Source organism: Trachurus japonicus, chromosome 21, assembly GCF_045865225.1.
Source record: "Trachurus japonicus isolate A0001 chromosome 21, Traja_1.0".
NCBI lineage: Eukaryota > Metazoa > Chordata > Actinopteri > Carangiformes > Carangidae > Trachurus > Trachurus japonicus.
The window spans coordinates 6,715,967-6,733,353 of NC_140927.1; the positions used below are offsets into that span (position 1 = coordinate 6,715,967).

At 44.7% G+C, this 17,387-nt stretch overlaps 1 protein-coding gene across 4 annotated transcripts; it reads left to right on the top strand.

Annotated features, from left to right (window-relative positions):
• The first annotated feature begins 201 nt into the window (after positions 1–201).
• LOC146964707 (uncharacterized) lies at positions 202–16,293 on the top strand. Of its 4 annotated transcripts, none has more exons than XM_085765908.1 (8): positions 284–444; positions 554–615; positions 2,802–2,907; positions 12,388–13,090; positions 13,265–13,632; positions 14,774–14,837; positions 15,713–15,837; positions 15,994–16,293. In XM_085765908.1, exons 2-8 carry the CDS (start codon positions 571–573, stop codon positions 16,023–16,025), a joined length of 1,443 nt encoding a protein of 480 aa, XP_085622034.1. In that variant the 5' UTR covers positions 284–444; positions 554–570; the 3' UTR covers positions 16,026–16,293. The 4 variants fall into 4 exon arrangements, with proteins under 4 accessions (XP_085622032.1, XP_085622031.1, XP_085622034.1 ...); XM_085765907.1 differs by having other exon boundaries at positions 12,388–12,714; positions 12,760–13,632; XM_085765906.1 differs by having other exon boundaries at positions 202–444; positions 549–615; positions 12,388–13,632.
• Positions 16,294–17,387: the final 1,094 nt, after the last annotated feature.

The following is a 17,387-nucleotide window of genomic DNA, read 5'->3' on the forward strand; positions in this document are numbered from 1 at the left end:
AGGAGCAGAGCCTCTGTTCTGTTCTCATCACACCATCTAATGCTGCTCATCATCTAACACTGACTATGTTCTATATGGTTACACTTCATACATTCAGCCAGGACACAGGGACAATGCTGTCCACACAGCTTCGTGCTTATTAAATAAAACACAGGTTCAGGTTCATACCATGGTTCATACCGGACAACACAGCAGTCCGGAAGGGGGCGTGTCACACACGTGTGTTACATAAAAGGTGATGAAGCTGGACTGAGCTGTTTGTGTCTGTGCTGCTGCTGAAGCTGGACTGAGCTGTTGTCTCTCTGTGTCTGTGCTGCTGCTGTGAACCGCCTCCACTCCAGCTCTGTGATCAGAAGCAGCCTCCGCTCCGTCCCTCTGCAGGCTGCGGTGACCTGAGCCAGGACCAGGACCAGGACCAGGACTGACCGACTCCACCACAGCTCGGTCGGTACCGCGCCTCTGTCCTCGGGCGATGTTGACCTCATTTAAATCAGTGGCAGTTGTTGCACCAAGTACTGACGCAGCGTCGTGTGTTTACTGAATTTCAGCACAGGCAGAGCGAACAGAAAGATGGCGGCTTCTCTGCTGAGGATTGGACGGCTGGGCTGTGTGAAGGTAACACTCAATATTTGTGCCACTGTAGGAACTGATAGGTCAGTGATGTATGCAACTTCATGGCTGCAGTTCTAACCAGCTCTGCAGCTCTGAGCAAGCCTTGCACGACTCCTATCTATCTATCTATCTATCTATCTATCTATCTATCTATCTATCTATCTATCTATCTATCTATCTATCTATCTATCTATCTATCTATCTATCTATCTATCTATCTATCTATCTATCTATCTATCTATCTATCTATCTATCTATCTATCTATCTATCTATCTAGTTTAGTGAGTTGTGCAGCTAACAGCTCAGACCTGTTGGAGCCTGCATGGAGCAGGCTAACAGCAGACACCAGGCCTGCTTGGTGATATTCATGTGAAGAACGGGGCATGCATGTGCATGGTTGGTTAACTTTGCTAAATAGAGTCACCGGCTGTATTAGAGCCTCTGCATGGCTTTGGGCCTAAACTTGCTCATTTGGAAGAGTCTGTTTTGTGAGACTGGATCAAAGTCTTGTTGTTTTTACCTCCAACACCCCACTGATGTACTAGTAGGACATTCAGTACTATCTCAGCCTGTACGTTCAGACAGTGTTAAAACTCCCAGTACTTCACTTTAAACTCTAGTGGAGACCCCAGGGTTTCTCAAGACACTTAAAAAGTCAGAAAAGTGGCTGGAGCTTGGTCACAAATCAACAATACAGCACTCAGGACCTGTGGCTTCAGTGCGGAGCTAGAGGAGTAGCAGCTGTAGCACACACACTGACAATCAGGTGTGTCTTTCCATGAAGCTATAAGTGTTATGGATCACACAAGCAGAGCTGAGATATGTCTGTACTCAGTGTGCCCTGTAAATCCTCACATGTTTCATGTGACTGACAGCTAAAAGTGGACTGCAGCCACACAGTGGTCTGCTGTGGCAGTATGGACATATGGGAAGTGCCTATGGCTTGAGGCAGAAATAGTACACTGTGTCCTGTCAGAGGCCGTGTCAAACTCTAAAATCTTTTGTTAAAGTTCAAGGTCAGAAAGTATTTCTTTTAGGAGGTTTACTTGACATATCACATTTTCCCCTTTGAATGAAAATAAACTTTAACTGACATTAGCTTTGCAGATTTTAAAGCTCAAGAACAGGTTTAAGTCACATGACCTCTGGTTTAGTGTGAAGCCATTCTTTGTCCTGTACAGGTAGGTTACATATCAGAGCAGAGTCTACCATGATGTAAGATGTAAAGACGGCAGCACTGTGGGCAAGAGTAATGTACACACAGGTGTGTATCAGAAGGTAGGGTCAGAAATGAGACGTGCCATTGTTTTTGTGTCTGCGTCAAATTAGATTTGCTACCATGATGACATAACAATACAGTGTGAACTTGCATGTTTCAAATGACCTTTAGAGCAGTGGTTCTCAGTTTTTTTTTGTTTTGTGTTTTACGTCAAGGACACCTAAACTGACACAGATAGATCACAGAACCCCATTGGACAACATTTTGAAGCAAACACCAGAAATACACAAATATTTGTTCTGAGACTGAAGATTAATGTATATGTTAAAATTAGGGCCAATGGCATGAATTTGTGGAAATATTGTAGCGAAGTTTCTGGAAAAAGTGGTATAATTTCTCCAAAAACATAAAACATTCTCTAGGAAAAAGTGGTGAAAATTCTCCCCCAAAAAAGTTTTTAAAAATTTTCAAGAAAAAAGTGGTAAAATTTCAAGAATGGCGACCCCCTGGTCCTCGGTTTTACATTTACATATTTTACCTCAAAGGCAGCTGACAGACCAACCAGTATGAGGATGGAAACCATACCCTTTGCTTTGAGACAGAAATAATTTTACAAGGCACAAAACAAAAACATCTATGGTCCCGGGGGCTAAATTGAATCCCCATGCATGTGGTATTTAGGATAGTGAGGTGTCCAGACCACTACACTGCACTCTGCTACAACAATTTAGAACAGAGGAGAATAAAATGCAACTTCCCTGGGAGTTGTTGAACCTCTGCTGGGTCAGACACATGCTGGTCCTGCTTCAGGTGAACTTGCTCAAACGGTTGGGCTCGATGACAAGAGCATTATTATTTAGAATCATTTGACCCAGAAATGATCACAGAATGGTTTTATGATGAGCTGTCAGTGTTATTTCATCCTTATATGATCATATCATTAAAGTGTGGGTTTGTGTGTGTCTCCAGTGTTTGCAGACTGAGAGCTGGATCACTCTGAGCAGAGCACCTGCAGCTTCAGCCTATAGCTCAAAATCTGGGGGCAATAAGAAGTCATCTAAAAAGAACAGCTCAGGTACGTTTCACATGGTAGCCTCTTCTGTCACAGCACCTGGCTGCTTCTTCACCACATCTGCTCAGACTGTGGTTTGTGTCGGTCACTGTCACTAAGTGGAGGAAGTTCTGTTTAAAAACCTTCTGAGCCTGGAGCATCAGCACATCACTGTTAGCTGCTAATCTAATACCACTGTGCTGTATAGTATGTAAGACATGAAGAAGATGGCTATACTTCATAATGAATCTAATAGTATAACTTCTGACTCCAGATCATCACACATCTCCGCTGTGTAGTTGGTGTGAGACGTCTGACAGCGTTTAACTTTTCACTCTCTTATTACAAATGATAGTCGAGGCAATTTTATTTGTATAGCCCATTTTTACAAACAGTTTGTCTCAAAGGTCTTTACATGGCATCATAACATCCTCTGTCCTTAGACCCTCACATCCACTGAGGAAAAACTCCAGAGAAAACCCTTTTAACAGGGAAAAATTGGAGAAACCTCAGGGTGTGCAACAGAGGAGGGATCCCTCACCCAGGACAGACAGACATGCAATAGATGTTGTTACAGACTTCTACTGTTGTTGCAAAGTTTCCATTCTGGTCTTCGGACCTTACTAAAGTGTTTTGAATCAGAAGTGCAGGGTGCTGTGAAGGCTGCAGGAAATCATGACAGGCAGTCACACTGGCATTGCTCATTCTCTAGGTTTAAGATGTTTTGTTTAGCTCTGATTCTCAGCTGAGCACTTAAATACATTTCAGATTTAACTATAGGTGATGTTCATTTGTCAGTTTATTCATTGATATATTAATACATACCGGTACGTATGGTCAAGGCAGCCACCCATCACTGAAAATACATGCTTTGGCTTCATCATCCAAATGTTTAAGAACAATGGTTTAAAATGCTAACTGTCAGTGAAGTTACATGAGTCTTTCTCTGGTCTGGCTTATGTCAGAGATCAGATTTAAACATCAGTTTGAAACCAGGACCTCTGTAATCAACTGCCATTAACTCTATATAATTTCTCACTGTCAGAAGAACATTTATCAAATGTAAACATTTGGAAAGTGGAGGAGAAACTGGTCAGGCGTTCCTATTTCCATCATATGATCTTATTCATCAAAGTCTCACAGACATAATATACTCCAGCTGCTTGATAAGGGGTTAAAGGTCACAGAGCAGGTGTGTTAGTAGGTAAAACAGTGTAGAAGAGTTTGGCAGATCCATGTTAATACATGCATCACTATAAAATGTTCAACACTGTCATTAACTTCAGTCAAGCTCCGGTAAGACTTTCTGATCAGATTTTACTGTAAAGTAACTGAATAATGAATAATTGAGTTCTGTGACTGTCCATCCATGATTCAATGATTCAAACATTCACAAATCAACTGGAAGCAGTGAGTGAACCTCTTGGCTAAAGACATGAACAGAAGCTAACTAGACACTGGAGATAGAAGGTCTGGAGTTTGTCAGAGAGTCTGGATTGGAGGTATGGCTCAACTCTGAGATGTTTCTCCACTTGACCTGAGTCTACCTGTGGTCAATTCTGATTGGACATGATGTCGGCAGCGAGAAACGGACGCGTTTCGGCAATCTGATTACCAGAAACCATGAGGAAGAAGGAGTTGCTGCAGAGCTCAGAGACGGAGATGTTTGGAGGCTCAAAACATTTCTGTTGCATTGAAGGTCTCTACAAGAAGAAGAGAAGTCTGTGGGAGTATTTTTCAGCAGAAAGGATGAGGAGACAGGTCAGGGGTCAGGGCTGAGGGGAAGCCTAATGGGGCAAAATACGGATTTACTGATGGCCCACATTTAACTTCAGGAATCTGGAGCGGATCTGCAGAGAATACTGAATTTATGCCACCAATTCAAAGGATGTATGATTAATGGAGAGAGCATAGATATGTATTCTCTACTCCAAAGATCTTGATAAGCTCACAGGACATACAGAGGCTGCAGTTGTAACATAAGTTGTAAGTGCTACTCCATATTATCTTCTTCACAGATATTCCTGTGAAAGGAGTCCTTGCTACTTGTTGGAAATTGATTAAGACTACTGACAAAGAAAACTGTAAACACTGTGCTTAATTAGCACTATAGTTATTTGCTGCAATTCTGTTCCTGCGGTCTCTTGTATACATAAAAAGCATCATTATTCAAAGAGGCATGATGAACTGCCAGTCTGCAGTTGACAAAGTAGATTTAATTTCTGGCTGTCTTTGGGGCCTCTGGCACTCACTCAACCTGGCAATCCCTGCTGAGCTTATACCTTCATCTGTTCAAACGAGGCTGGTTTCCTGATTTCCAACAAATGACGTTCACTGCATCCCTCAAATAAATGCTCCTCCTTCCAGCACCATGCTGTTATGGGACTGCTAGGTCTTTGTGGTTGACATCTACAGTCACAGACACACTGTTGTCTGCTATTCCTGGTGATGTAAACATCTACTTTGACAATCCAAGCTGTGCAGACCTTCTGTCGCTGATGCACTCATTTGACTTGAAATACATCTGCAGCCCTCCAGCTCGCAAAGCTGGTAAAGTACTTGACCTCATTCTCACCCAAACCTGTGTCACAGTCCGTCAGACAGTCAGGTTTCTGCACCTTTCCAACCAGGTCGGCCGTTCATCCCACCACCACTGAGTATTTCAGAGCTTCTAAGAGAAAATTACACAAAACCAGTCACCCAGCTGATGTCATGGTTCATCTGTCACTTCTGCTTTCTTACTTATGCCATGTCGTTGAAGTAATTTTTGACCTCACAACTTCAAGCCTCCCCTTCCCTCACCAGACACATGTCTCAGCCAACATCCTTGCATTCTTCTTCACTGCCAATTCTCTGAAGCTCCCAGAAGATAACCATTCTTTGTTGGTGAAAGGAACACCACTGTCCACACTGCTCACATGTCCTTTCCTGCCTCCTCTGGTCAATGCGTACAGCAACCATTATTCTTTCATACCACATTCACACCGGTGGTGGTAAGCTACGTGTGTAGCCACGGGGCAGCCACTGGGGCAGGCTGACGGAAGTCAAACGGCCCCTCCGACCACCAACATGATCATTCTTACACATTCACACGCCCAAGGACACTACGGGATTCGAACCGCCAACCCTCTGGTTATTGGAGGCGTTCAAACTGGATCAGAAAACCCATCCATCCATTTTCATCCGCTGTATCCGAATCCGGGTCGCAGGGGCAGCAGTTGGAGCAGGGATCCCCAGACTTCCCTCTCCCCGGACACTTCCTCCAGCTCTTCCGGGGGGACCCCAAGGCGTTCCCAGGCCAGCCGAGTGACATAGTCACTCCAGTGTGTCCTGGGTCTTCCTCTGGGTCTCCTCCCGGTGGGACATGCCCGGAACACCTCCCAAGGGAGGCGTCCAGGGGGCATCCGATACAGATGCCCGAGTCACCTCAGCTGGCTCCTCTGGATGTGGAGGAGCAGCGGCTCTACTCCGAGCTCCTCCCGGGTGACAGAGCTCCTCACCCTATCTCTAAGGGAGCGCCCCGCCACCCTGCGGAGGAAACTCATTTCGGCCGCTTGTATCTGGGATCCCGTTCTTTCGGTCATGACCCAGAGTTAATGACCATAGGTGAGGGTGGGAACGTAGATTGACCGGTAAATTGAGAGCTTCGCCTTTCGGCTCAGCTCCTTCTTCACCGCGACGGACCGATACAACGACCACATTACTGCGGCCGCTGCACCGATCCGCCTGTCAATCTCGCGTTCCATCCTTCCCTCACTCATGAACAAGACCCCAAGATACTTAAACTCCTCCACCTGAGGCAGGAACTCTCCCCCGATCTGGAGGGTGCAAGCCACCTTTTTCCGGTCGAGAACCATGGCCTCGGACTTAGAGGTGCTGATTCTCATCCCAGCTGGGATCAGGAAACCCCTCTTCTCAAAAAGCTCTTACCTGACCACGCTCAAATGGAGAAGGATTGATTGGGCTCATTACTTTGTTCTTATCCAAGCAAGTCTCTGAATTTCTATCACAGAAAGACCTCCTTGATTCAGATCAGTCAAGTTTAAGAGTGACCACTCTCCTGAATAGCTCTGTCTTTGACGGTTCAGATCTTATTGGACACTGGAGTCTTTGATGTAGTGAATCACCTCATCTCGCTGTCTGCACTCTCCAATGTGAGCATGCAGAGCTCTTTCTTGGTTTGAATTCTATCTCACCGGGTGCAAGGAAATACATTGTTTCCCCATATCCTTCCCTCTAAATTGTCCTAAAGATTTGCACATGGACTCCTTGGCTGCGTTCCAAAAACAGGTTGAGTTTCCCTCGCTCACTTGCCCTCAGCCCTTGCTATTACGTCACACGGAGGCCACTTGGAGAGCGAAGGGAAAGTGGGCGGGGGAGGAGTAGAAGAGGTAAACGGAACGCACCTGCCCTCGTTCACTAACAGCTGGGACAATCACTGGTCGACCACATGTCGTAGGTGTAGCGCTGTACTGCCTCTTAAGGAGGGGGGGGGGGGGGGGGGGATTGGCCGGATTACGGTGAAAATTCAATAGGCTACTCTATAATATCAATATATACTGTCTGTCAATCCTGATTAAAATTCCTTATTAAACTACACATAAACTCAGGCACAGCAACTATGTGAATATGAAACGTCAGATTAAAAAGGCTCTTTAGACACGTTTTTTTTTTGTGACAAATAAGTTTGCCTATTATATATCTCTACTAGCCTACCACTTGTAAATTGTTTGTTCTGACATGTCACTGCTAAACTAGTTTATTGAATTGAATATTTGCTGACCCCTTTCATTTATTTTCTTCTTTGGTGGTAAACACACAACTGGTGCTTGAGGTTCATTATCGCCACCGCATGGACGTATTTTTCGTGCACCACTGCAATGCATTGTGGGTGATATACAGCTCTGGAGTGACCATCGATGTTGACTTGATCACTCAGCCCTTAAGGGTCGATCTCACCAAGTTCACTTCAGCTGTTTAGAGAAATGGAACAGCCCTTATGATGGCGGCGGGGATTCCCCCGAGGGCAAGTGCTGAGGGCAAGTGAACGAGGGCGACTCAACGCGCTTTTGGAACGCAGCCCTTCTCTTTGCAGTATCCACCACCTCCTTGAAGACATTTGAGGCCACACTCAAAAACTCACTACTCAAAAAGGCTTGTGCTAGTGCCACTAACCCAGACAAGCTGTTCAAGCTGCATAAATGTGAACATGTAAAACATGATTTTTACACAGTGGTCCTTCTTTATCCCTCTCTCTGTGTGCATTAACAAAATCATACAGAGAAGCCCTACAGTACCGATGAGTTCCTGGATCAAATTCATATCACTAATGTGCAGATCTTCTGAGCCGGCTCCATCTTCTTGTACTCTTACTCTTGTACTTGTGCTCCCACTCAAACAGTGAGCTTGTCCAAGGAATGTGGTCTGTAAATACCATCCCTGCACATTAAGGTTGTATATCTCCACCACTGAGGCCGATTCGATACGCATCTCGATACGCTGCCACCGATACACTGAAGCTCCTGTCGATACGATGCGATACGATTCACTCCTGTTCGCGATATGATGCGATTCAAGAATGATTTGATAACGATATGACTTAATTACAAAGAGATTTGGTTCGAAGATGTATCCAGTTCGATACAGCTGTGATACGAGAGTTTCTTAGCCCACATCAGGTTTCTTACCTCAATACCACTATTCTGCTTAACTCTCTGTATCAATTTGAGGGATGTAGCCCATATTTTGTTAATTTTTATGGGGCAAACAACTCATATTTGTAAGGTGTATATAGTAGAGGTTTTTACTCAAAAATAAATGCTAGACTTATATTGAAATCCAGCTTAATCATCACCTATGGGCTTCTAGTCCTGTGTAGTGGTAAGTCTGCATTTTGGTCTTTTGCTATGTTTTAATAATAATAACTTTATTTATATAGCACAAGTTTACAAAGTGCTTCACAACACAACATAAAAGAGACAAGTCACAGATGTTTTGTTGTGCATGGGACATTTCTGGGTGGAGAGTCTGTGTTTTCTCTCCAGCCAGTGACAGAGCTCAGGTGAAGCTCCGTGCAGCAGAGAGTAGGAAAGCTACTATGTTAGCTCTGTCCCGGATGCTAACCGCTACCGCTAACTAGCGGTTAGCATCCGCGGCTGCCGCCGCTTCCCACCTCACTACAACTACAACTAGTTACAGCCGCTGACGGCCGAGTATTGAGCAGGGCTCGACAGTGCGACAGTTTTGCTCGCATTTGCGAGTTGATAATAGCCCGTGCGAATAAAAAATTGCATTCAGTCGCATCAGTGCGACTCGGACAGAAACTGCATGCACCGCTTTGCATGCTGTTTAACGTGAGCAGTATCTCCCCCGCCCCGCCCCCCCCTGCCTGTTTGGTGATTTTGGCCGCCGCATTGATTAAAGCTTGTGTACATCGGGGCCGTTCAGATGTAACGTCTTTTCCGCACATTACTTTCAAGGTAGACGCTCGTCATGCACGCCAAGGCGACACCGTAGCAGCGCACATTCGGTGCGATGCGCTTTTTTTCCGTGCACGTTCGACCTGCTTCTTCCTCCGGTACACAGTCTCGGGCTGTGTCTCTCCTACTGTTTCACACGGAGCTCTGCCCCAGGTGAAGGAAGCCCTTAGGTGGTACGTGGCCTCCGAGGCTACCGCGGAGCTATCAAAAAAAAAAAAAAACGCTTGTCGCGGTGAGAACAGCTGACATGTGGTCACAGTCTCACAGTGCAACATTCATATAAACTTCAACCTCAAAGCTCCCTGTCTGACCTGTCCCTGAACATCACACAGGGGCAACATGGAGCTGCTTGTGTGACAGGTTGTTGAGGAAACATGTTTGGTGTTTTTACTGTTATCAAATGTAAAAATGGGTCATGTTGGACCCTCAGCATTATTTAAGGCTTAAACAGCCTGCTACAACATTTTTCATTGTGCTCCTAAAAAATCTTAGTGTAGAGCCCTGTATGTAATGTTCAGCTTTTTATACTGAGGGAAATATAGGTTCACTGCTCATCAATACCCCCACCCCTGGGCCACATGCACACACATACAGCATAAAACTAAAAACTAATATTGGTTGTAAATATTCTATTTTCTCACACATATTTGCCTTGTTTGTCTTTCCTGATTTTTGTTAAGGCAAAGAGCCAGTTAAAACATTAAAAATTAGTCTACAGGGTTAGGATTATAGGCTAAATCTACTTTATTTGTTTGAAAATGATATTTTCACCAAAACTACAAAATTTTTATTGTGCTACTAAAAAATGTTGTGTGCTACTAAATTTTTCAGCATGGTAGCACAGTGCTACTTGGAAAAAAGCTTAGCGTCAAGCCCTGTTGACCCGTTGCTCCAGTGCTTCAGGTCGGACTGTTTACTTTTCTTGGCGGCTTTGACTACAGCTGCTGCTGCTGCTACCTGTCAATGGCAGGAGGCTGCACACGGCTTCCGCGGTGGTGCATTCAGGTTGCCTCGGAAAATGAAACGATCGATGTAACCAAGGAATTTGCCGATGTAGACAGCTAGAAGAGATGCACCGCAAATTCAACCATGAATTTTATCCGATGTGCCCTGAATCTAAATTAGCGGTCGCCAGTCGCCAGTGGTGACTAACTTTGATGCTTTGGCGAGTAAAGGAAGCCGGCTGACTGGCCACTCTGGCGAGTGAAAAAAAAAACTACTTCGTTGTTGTTACTGTTCCTCCCGATCCGGCTGTGACGCTTGGGTTGTGACCCGGTGTCGTTCAGATCTTAAAGCTCACAACATGCCGTATAGCAATGATTTGTGACCGATTACAACGCTTGCGGCGCACGTGTGTATTCCTCTCTTCAGTCTGGTGTTTGGCTGCACTTTCAATAAGAAAAGTTCCATATGAGCGCGATCAGCTGAGACAGAGCACAATGGATGTGGCATTGATCAGATATCGCAGCGCTTTTTTTTTTTTTTTTTTACCGTTAAATAAACATGTGCGCTGCGATATCTGATCAATGCCACATCCATTGTGCTCTGTCTCTGCTGATCGCGCTCATATGGAACTTTTCTTATTGAAAGTGCAGCCGAACACCAGACCAAAGAGAGAGGACGAGCAGAGCTCCTCTGACAGCTCCTCTGTCTAGCCAGTTGGCCAGTGAGCAAAAAAGTTAAGTTTGAACCCTGCCTCCAACACATGTATGAGGAGCAGTTTCAATGCACTGCTTTATCTCCCAGGCAGCACTCACCCTCACACCTACAAGGTCCCCTGCTGCATCAGGCCCCAGTAATGTCCCTTGCTTGTAACTCATTTTGGCAAAATTTGTCTGTCAAATGAGTGAATCACAGAAAATCGCCAACAACAAAATGTGAAAATATTGTGGCATTTAAGGGGCCTTCAAACATGAAAACATCCTCCCCGGAGAAGAAGCAGGATAGAGCAAACATCATGATCTGGGTCTTGGCTGCCTCTGGACCTGGACGGCTCCACGTCATTGAGAGGAAAACTAAGTACCAAGTATATTCAGGTCTCTTCCTCATACTGTCAGGGATGTCTTTCCACCTGCTAGAGCTCTGATGCAGCAGGACAATGACCCTACTCATCAAAGAAAGTCCACCTTCCCGAGTGGTCAAGTCAGATCCCAGACATCAGTCCAGTGGAGATGTTGTGGCACACCAGACATCCTGGGGCTTTCTCTAAACTGAAGAAGCTCCAGAGGAGGAGGTTGTGTTATTTCTGTGTGATAGGACGAGACGGCTCGCAGTACTTTGTTAACAATTGGCTTTCTTCAGCTTCCCCAAAACTCCGTAGCTACAACAGGTGCTGGTCTCCCGCTTCCCGTGCTCCCGAGCTGCGCATGCGCTCTGCACTCTGACCCGCTAACAACCCTGGTCACATGACTCAAAGACAGATCTGAAATATGTCACAGAGGTTCACTCATCGTTTCCACTAGCAGTTTGAATGTTTGACTGCTCAATAAAGACACAAAGATTGTAAGTTTCTATATGATTTCAGCTCAGTGATGTCACATTTGTCTTTATCAGTGACCTAGAGGAAGATCAGACCGGTTAATGGAGCAAATCTGGATCTTGGCAGTTGGTAGTGTACTTGAAATAGAACATTGTGTGATGCATACAACACAGTTCATCATTTTCACTTGTTGCTCTCTTTCCACAGGTCTTAAAAATTATTTCCCCGACAGTCCCATCTTCTGGCCAGTCATTCCAAATTTAATGTTAGATGTACCTCAATATAAAGCTGTTATGGTCCAAGTTTACTCGCACATTGTAAAATACATTTTCTGTGTCCTTCATCGGCCTGTGATTTGTTTCCTCATACACTTTTCTGTTGCATTTTCCTGTATGTCTAGAATATACAGGACATCCAGGATATCTTCAATTTAAAAAAGGGGGGGGTTCGTTAATGTGGATTTACAATGAACATTTTGTCCTTAATCATGTGCATATGTTTTATATAAAATAATACATCTTGTCTGCTTACCCTCCTACATCCTAGATAAAAACCAGGCTCAAACATACTTCGATATAGAGAAACTTGTCCAGCACAAGCCCTATGAGTTGCCCAAGAAAGAGGTTTCTTCAGTGGCTGCTGCTGCTGCAGCAGCTGCTGCTCAACCAGTCGCAGAACCCGTAGCCTCTGCCGCTGCATCTGAGGCTGTGGCAGCTGCTTCTGTGGAAGAGGCCACCAACCCAGTGGTCAAGGCCACTGCCACCGCTGATGCTGTCTCCAAACCAGACCTGCCTCCTGAGGCCCCACCTGTTGTTGAAGCACCTCCCACCGCTGATGCAGTTTCTGAATTGGCTGCAGGAACAGAAGCTGCAGCTGTTGAAGCTACGACTGAAGCCGTTGTTGAAGCTGCAGCTGCACCTGCAGTTGAAGCTCCACCAGTTGTTGAAGCTGCACCAGCAGCAGAAGCTCCACCAGTTGTTGAAGCTGCCACTGAAGCCATTATTGAAGCTGCACCAGCAGTTGAAGCTCCACCAGTTGTTGAAGCTGCCACTGAAGCCGTTGTTGAAGCTGCAGCTGCACCAGCAGCAGAAGCTCCACCAGTTGTTGAAGCTGCACCAGCAGCAGAGGCTGTGCCAGTTGTTGAAGCCGCCACTGAAGCTGTTGTTGAAGCTGCAGCTGCACCTGCAGTTGAAGCTGCACCAGCAGCAGTAGCTGTGCCAGTTGCTGAAGTGGCCACTGAAACTGTTGTTGAAGCTGCACCTGTGGTTGAAGCTGCACCAGCAGAAGAAGCTACGCCAGTTGCTGAAGCTGCTACTGAAACTATCGTTGAAGCTGAAGCTGCACCTGCTGTTGAAGCTGCACCCGCAGCAGAAGCTGCACCTGTCGTTGAGGCTGCACCAGCAGAAGAAGCTGCACCAGTTGCTGAAGCTGCCACTGAAACTATTGTTGAAGCTGAAGCTACACCTGCTGTAGAAGCTGCCGCTGAAGTCATTGCTGAAGCTGTAGCTGAAGCTGCACCTGTTGTTGAAGCTGCCGCTGAAGTCCTAGTTGAAGCTGTAGCTGAAGCTGCACCTGTTGTTGAAGCTGTCGCTGAAGTCCTAGTTGAAGCTGTAGCTGAAGCTGCACCTGTGGTAGAAGTTGTTTCTGAAGTCATGGCTGAAAGCATCCCAGTGATTGAAGCTGCTGTGGACATGGCCGAGGAGCTGGTGGACACTGCTCCAGTCGTAGCTGAAGCTGCAGGAGAGGAGCTGCAGATGGAGGCACCAGCTGAACCAGTTGAACCATCTGAGGGTACACATTACTCCCCCCTCCCCCACAGTCCTCCTCTTTTCCTCTGTGGATCCTGCAGTCTACCAGTCATTCTCATCACCATTGATACAGACACACCAGCAGTCGTTTGTGATGAATGTTAAAGGATAAAGTGTAAACGTACCCAACATCACAAGCACACCTTTTTCTAGCCTTGTACAGAAAATGTCTAATAGTCCCAAACCCTCTCCCTCCTTCATGCTATATTCACCCTCCCTGCTCTGGGTCCTCTGTCATGCTGCTTTAGTTGAACTCTCTGTCTGTGTCTATGCGCCCTCAGCTGTTTTACCCGCATGTTTTAACTGCACTGCATTTTGCCAGTAGGTTTTTGTCTTGCTTTATTTTGGGACATTAGTTTAGTTTCTCTGCTCACTGATAGCCTGCCCGTTATGACGCTCACCTCTATTATCTCTGCACATGTGGCTGCTCAGTTCTTAACCCTTTTACTCATCATTCCTTCCAGTCAACTTCACAGGTGTTTGTTCTAGGGTTTTAAGATCCACTGTTTGATTCACAGTCTGTCCTATTTCAGCACCCCCAATTTCCAGTGTTATGACTTTTTTTTTGGCTGTGTGTTGGTGTTTGTCTATTACTAAAGTTAGTGTAAGGTACTGTTCCCAAGGGGAAGGTGTTTGTTTCACCTTCTCTCGTCCTCCACTTCCTTTTCCTCTGTTTCAGTTCTCACACTCATTTGTGTACAGTAGTAACATGTAAGCAGTCCAGCATGTTTTCACAGGTTATTGGGTGAAACTTGGTTAAGGGTAAATGTAAACCTCCCTGTCCTTCATGGCAGCAGCTGTGTGAGGCTGCAGTCTGGTTACTGTGTGGACTTTTAATTTGGTTCCTTACTGTTAAATGTTGCGGGTGACTGTTGGAGCTCTTCCAGCAGTTGAGCATGAGCTGTCACAGCAGCTGTTTAACCTGTCGACTGACCTGACCTTCCACTTGTTCTTTCCTGTCTGACCCCTGTAGCTACCCACTATCCACCTGTCCCAGGTGCTGGTTTGCGTATGAGGGTTTATGTTAAATGCGGACAGATGAGATCCAGATGCATGATAGTGATCTCAGAGCTTCTCTGAAAAGAAATTAATTTTTTTTTTTTTTCCTTCCTTGGGACTTTCAGCTGCTATGGACCCCATCCAGAAGCTCTTCCTGGACTCCATACGGGAGTACTCCACAAAAAGCCAGTAAGTGTCAGCACCTCCCCCTGTGTTCAGCAGTCCACTCATCAGAGTTCACAGGGCTGCTACTCTGTTGGACATGTAGCAGTTTATTTGAGCCATCTCTGCAGGCAACACACAGCATGGACAGAAACCATGACGTGAGCAGAGAACGTACATAGAATGTAGTAGGATAAAATGCGTGAGCATCACCAAACATACAAATTCAATTGGGTTTGGGCCAACTCAGAACCTTACTTAATCCAAACTGTATGATGAGATTTCAAGTCACTCAGAGGCAAGTGGTGACTATTGTGTTCAGTATCTGAGGAACAGTCTTCACCTGTCACACCCTTGTGTTTACACAGTTTACTTCTGCTTTAAAATCTCTTGAACCTGGAAATGTATTACATCACATTACATTTGTCTCAGATTGCACTTATTATTATTGTTGTTAATGTGACTGACATTTTGCCATCACTGACAGTGATAGTGTATGTAGCCCTCCTAAATTATTAAAAATGTCACTTCCTGGTCAGTGTAGTTTTTATGAAACAAAGATTGAAAATGAAACGGGATTAAACGTATTGGGCTCTATTTTCTGCAGAAGATTAAACTTGATATATTAGTGCGAACCTGCCCTTAGACTTTGATGCCATCTCCATTACTTTACTACAAACTGAATGCGGTTAAACTCAAAGCTGGGGAAAAAGTCCAGATACTTCCATCCTGAACAATCTGCTGTTCACTGAGTATCTCTGTCAAATAAAGTTCCCTTACAGTTCTTGAATAAATCTGAGATTTGACTGATAAGATGAATTGTAGTGATGATTTCCTGCCTATAAAAAGCATTGAATGTGGAGAGATGAATTTACATTGTGTTGATGTGTGATCCTCTGTAGGGCTTCTGGGGGGCTGGTGGATGCAGGCTCAGAGTATGAGAGGGCTTTAGCAGAGGAGATAGCAAAGCTTCAGAGACTGTATGGTGGAGGAGACCTCACATCTTTCCCAGAGTTCAAATTCACAGGTAAGCGAGTGGTTTCTTTGTGATCAGCTGCAGGGTGTTTTTATTACATCCTAAAAGGACCAAAATGGCAGCAACAAACTGTATTGTACAGTAATCTGTTAATGTCATATCTACACACATTAAAACTTCATGCCTTGTTTTTTGTTTTTTTTTCAGAGCCCAAGTTTGATGAAGTTTCCCAGAAGTGAACATCAGCATTTTGTAATGACTCTTTTCTACTGCCCCCTTCTTCCTGTGTGTCTGTGCTTCATAATGGAATCTTACAGTCTGCTTCCTTTAACCGTCACAACACACCCAGCCTCCTGCTCTCTGTGTGAAAATAAAGCTGCAATAGATATTTCATTAGATGTAAATGTTTAGCAGACGCGGTGTAGGTAGAGCTGTAACATGAGCTTTGTGCAGATTGATACATGGCTGAGCTGAGTGTGAAGAAACAATAAATCCCTGATCATGTGAGTGTGTGTGTCTGTTGACATCAGCTTCACCAATATCATCACTGGTTGATAATCAATGTTAACTGAGCAGTTAGCACATTGTTTTCAGTTCACCTGCAGTCCATCCTGTTCCCATTGTAAACTGGCATTTACTTGGACTCAAGGATGTACTCACTAGATTTGGGGGGGATCAAGGTCGAACTGACACACACAGTTTTAACCTTGTGAACACACTCCTCAGGGGAATCTCTTCAAATGTCTTCCTTATTTCAAAAAGCTCAAGGTGACCCTGAATTGTTTTAATGTTGTTGTTCAAGAGAAACAGCAATTATTTAAATATTCACCCCATTGGTTCATATTGGATGAATCGGGATACACATCCTGAAACTCATCTGAGTGATGGAGGCAGATGACCACGGAGAGGCGATAAATGTACTGTATGTATTTATCTTTGATCTTCAAAGTCTGCTCTAATCTAAGACACAGTGTAACGCACAGTGTAATGTTGATGACAGGACACCTGTAAAGTGGAATGATACAGTATGTAGCCAAAAACCCCAGTGCTGTTGGTGATGACGAAACAAGTTACTGGTTCAGAACACACTGCAATATAATAATTCTATTTCTTCTCTGACTGCAGTTTTTCTCATTCACTTTGATGCAGGTCTCACCTCAGAAACACCATTCTCACAACTCTTGCAATTGTCAGAACAGCTAATGCATATCTCATAATACTCAATCACCTGCGCTAAAGCGTTTACTCAGACTTTATTCACGAGTCTAAACCTACAAAGTCAGTCAGTCACGGAAGCTTGGTCAATTTTATTAATAGTGCCAATTCACAACAAAGTTGTCACAATACAAGGCACTTTACAAAAAGAGGTGTAGACCAATGAATAAAAGCTGTCACCAAAGCTTCAGAATACAGAACCAAATGTTTTGATATATTTAATTTAATTTAATTTATTGTTTTATTTGACAGGGACAGTGCAACACTGATCAACAGAATTTAAAAGAAACTGCGAGTGAGCCAGAGTTAGCCAGTAAGGCTAATTTTCATCCGTTGTCCCTGGCCAGATGTTATATGTGCTTATATCAATAAAGACCTGGCTCACT

Bases quoted from the DNA above. Each gene is read 5' to 3' on its own strand.
- LOC146964707 (XM_085765906.1), top strand. From the start codon at position 571: ATGGCGGCTTCTCTGCTGAGGATTGGACGGCTGGGCTGTGTGAAG. The intron at 2,908-12,387 runs GTACGTTTCACA...CCTACATCCTAG, and splicing joins ATCTAAAAAGAACAGCTCAG to ATAAAAACCAGGCTCAAACA. The intron at 15,838-15,993 runs GTAAGCGAGTGG...TTTTTTTTTCAG, and splicing joins CCCAGAGTTCAAATTCACAG to AGCCCAAGTTTGATGAAGTT.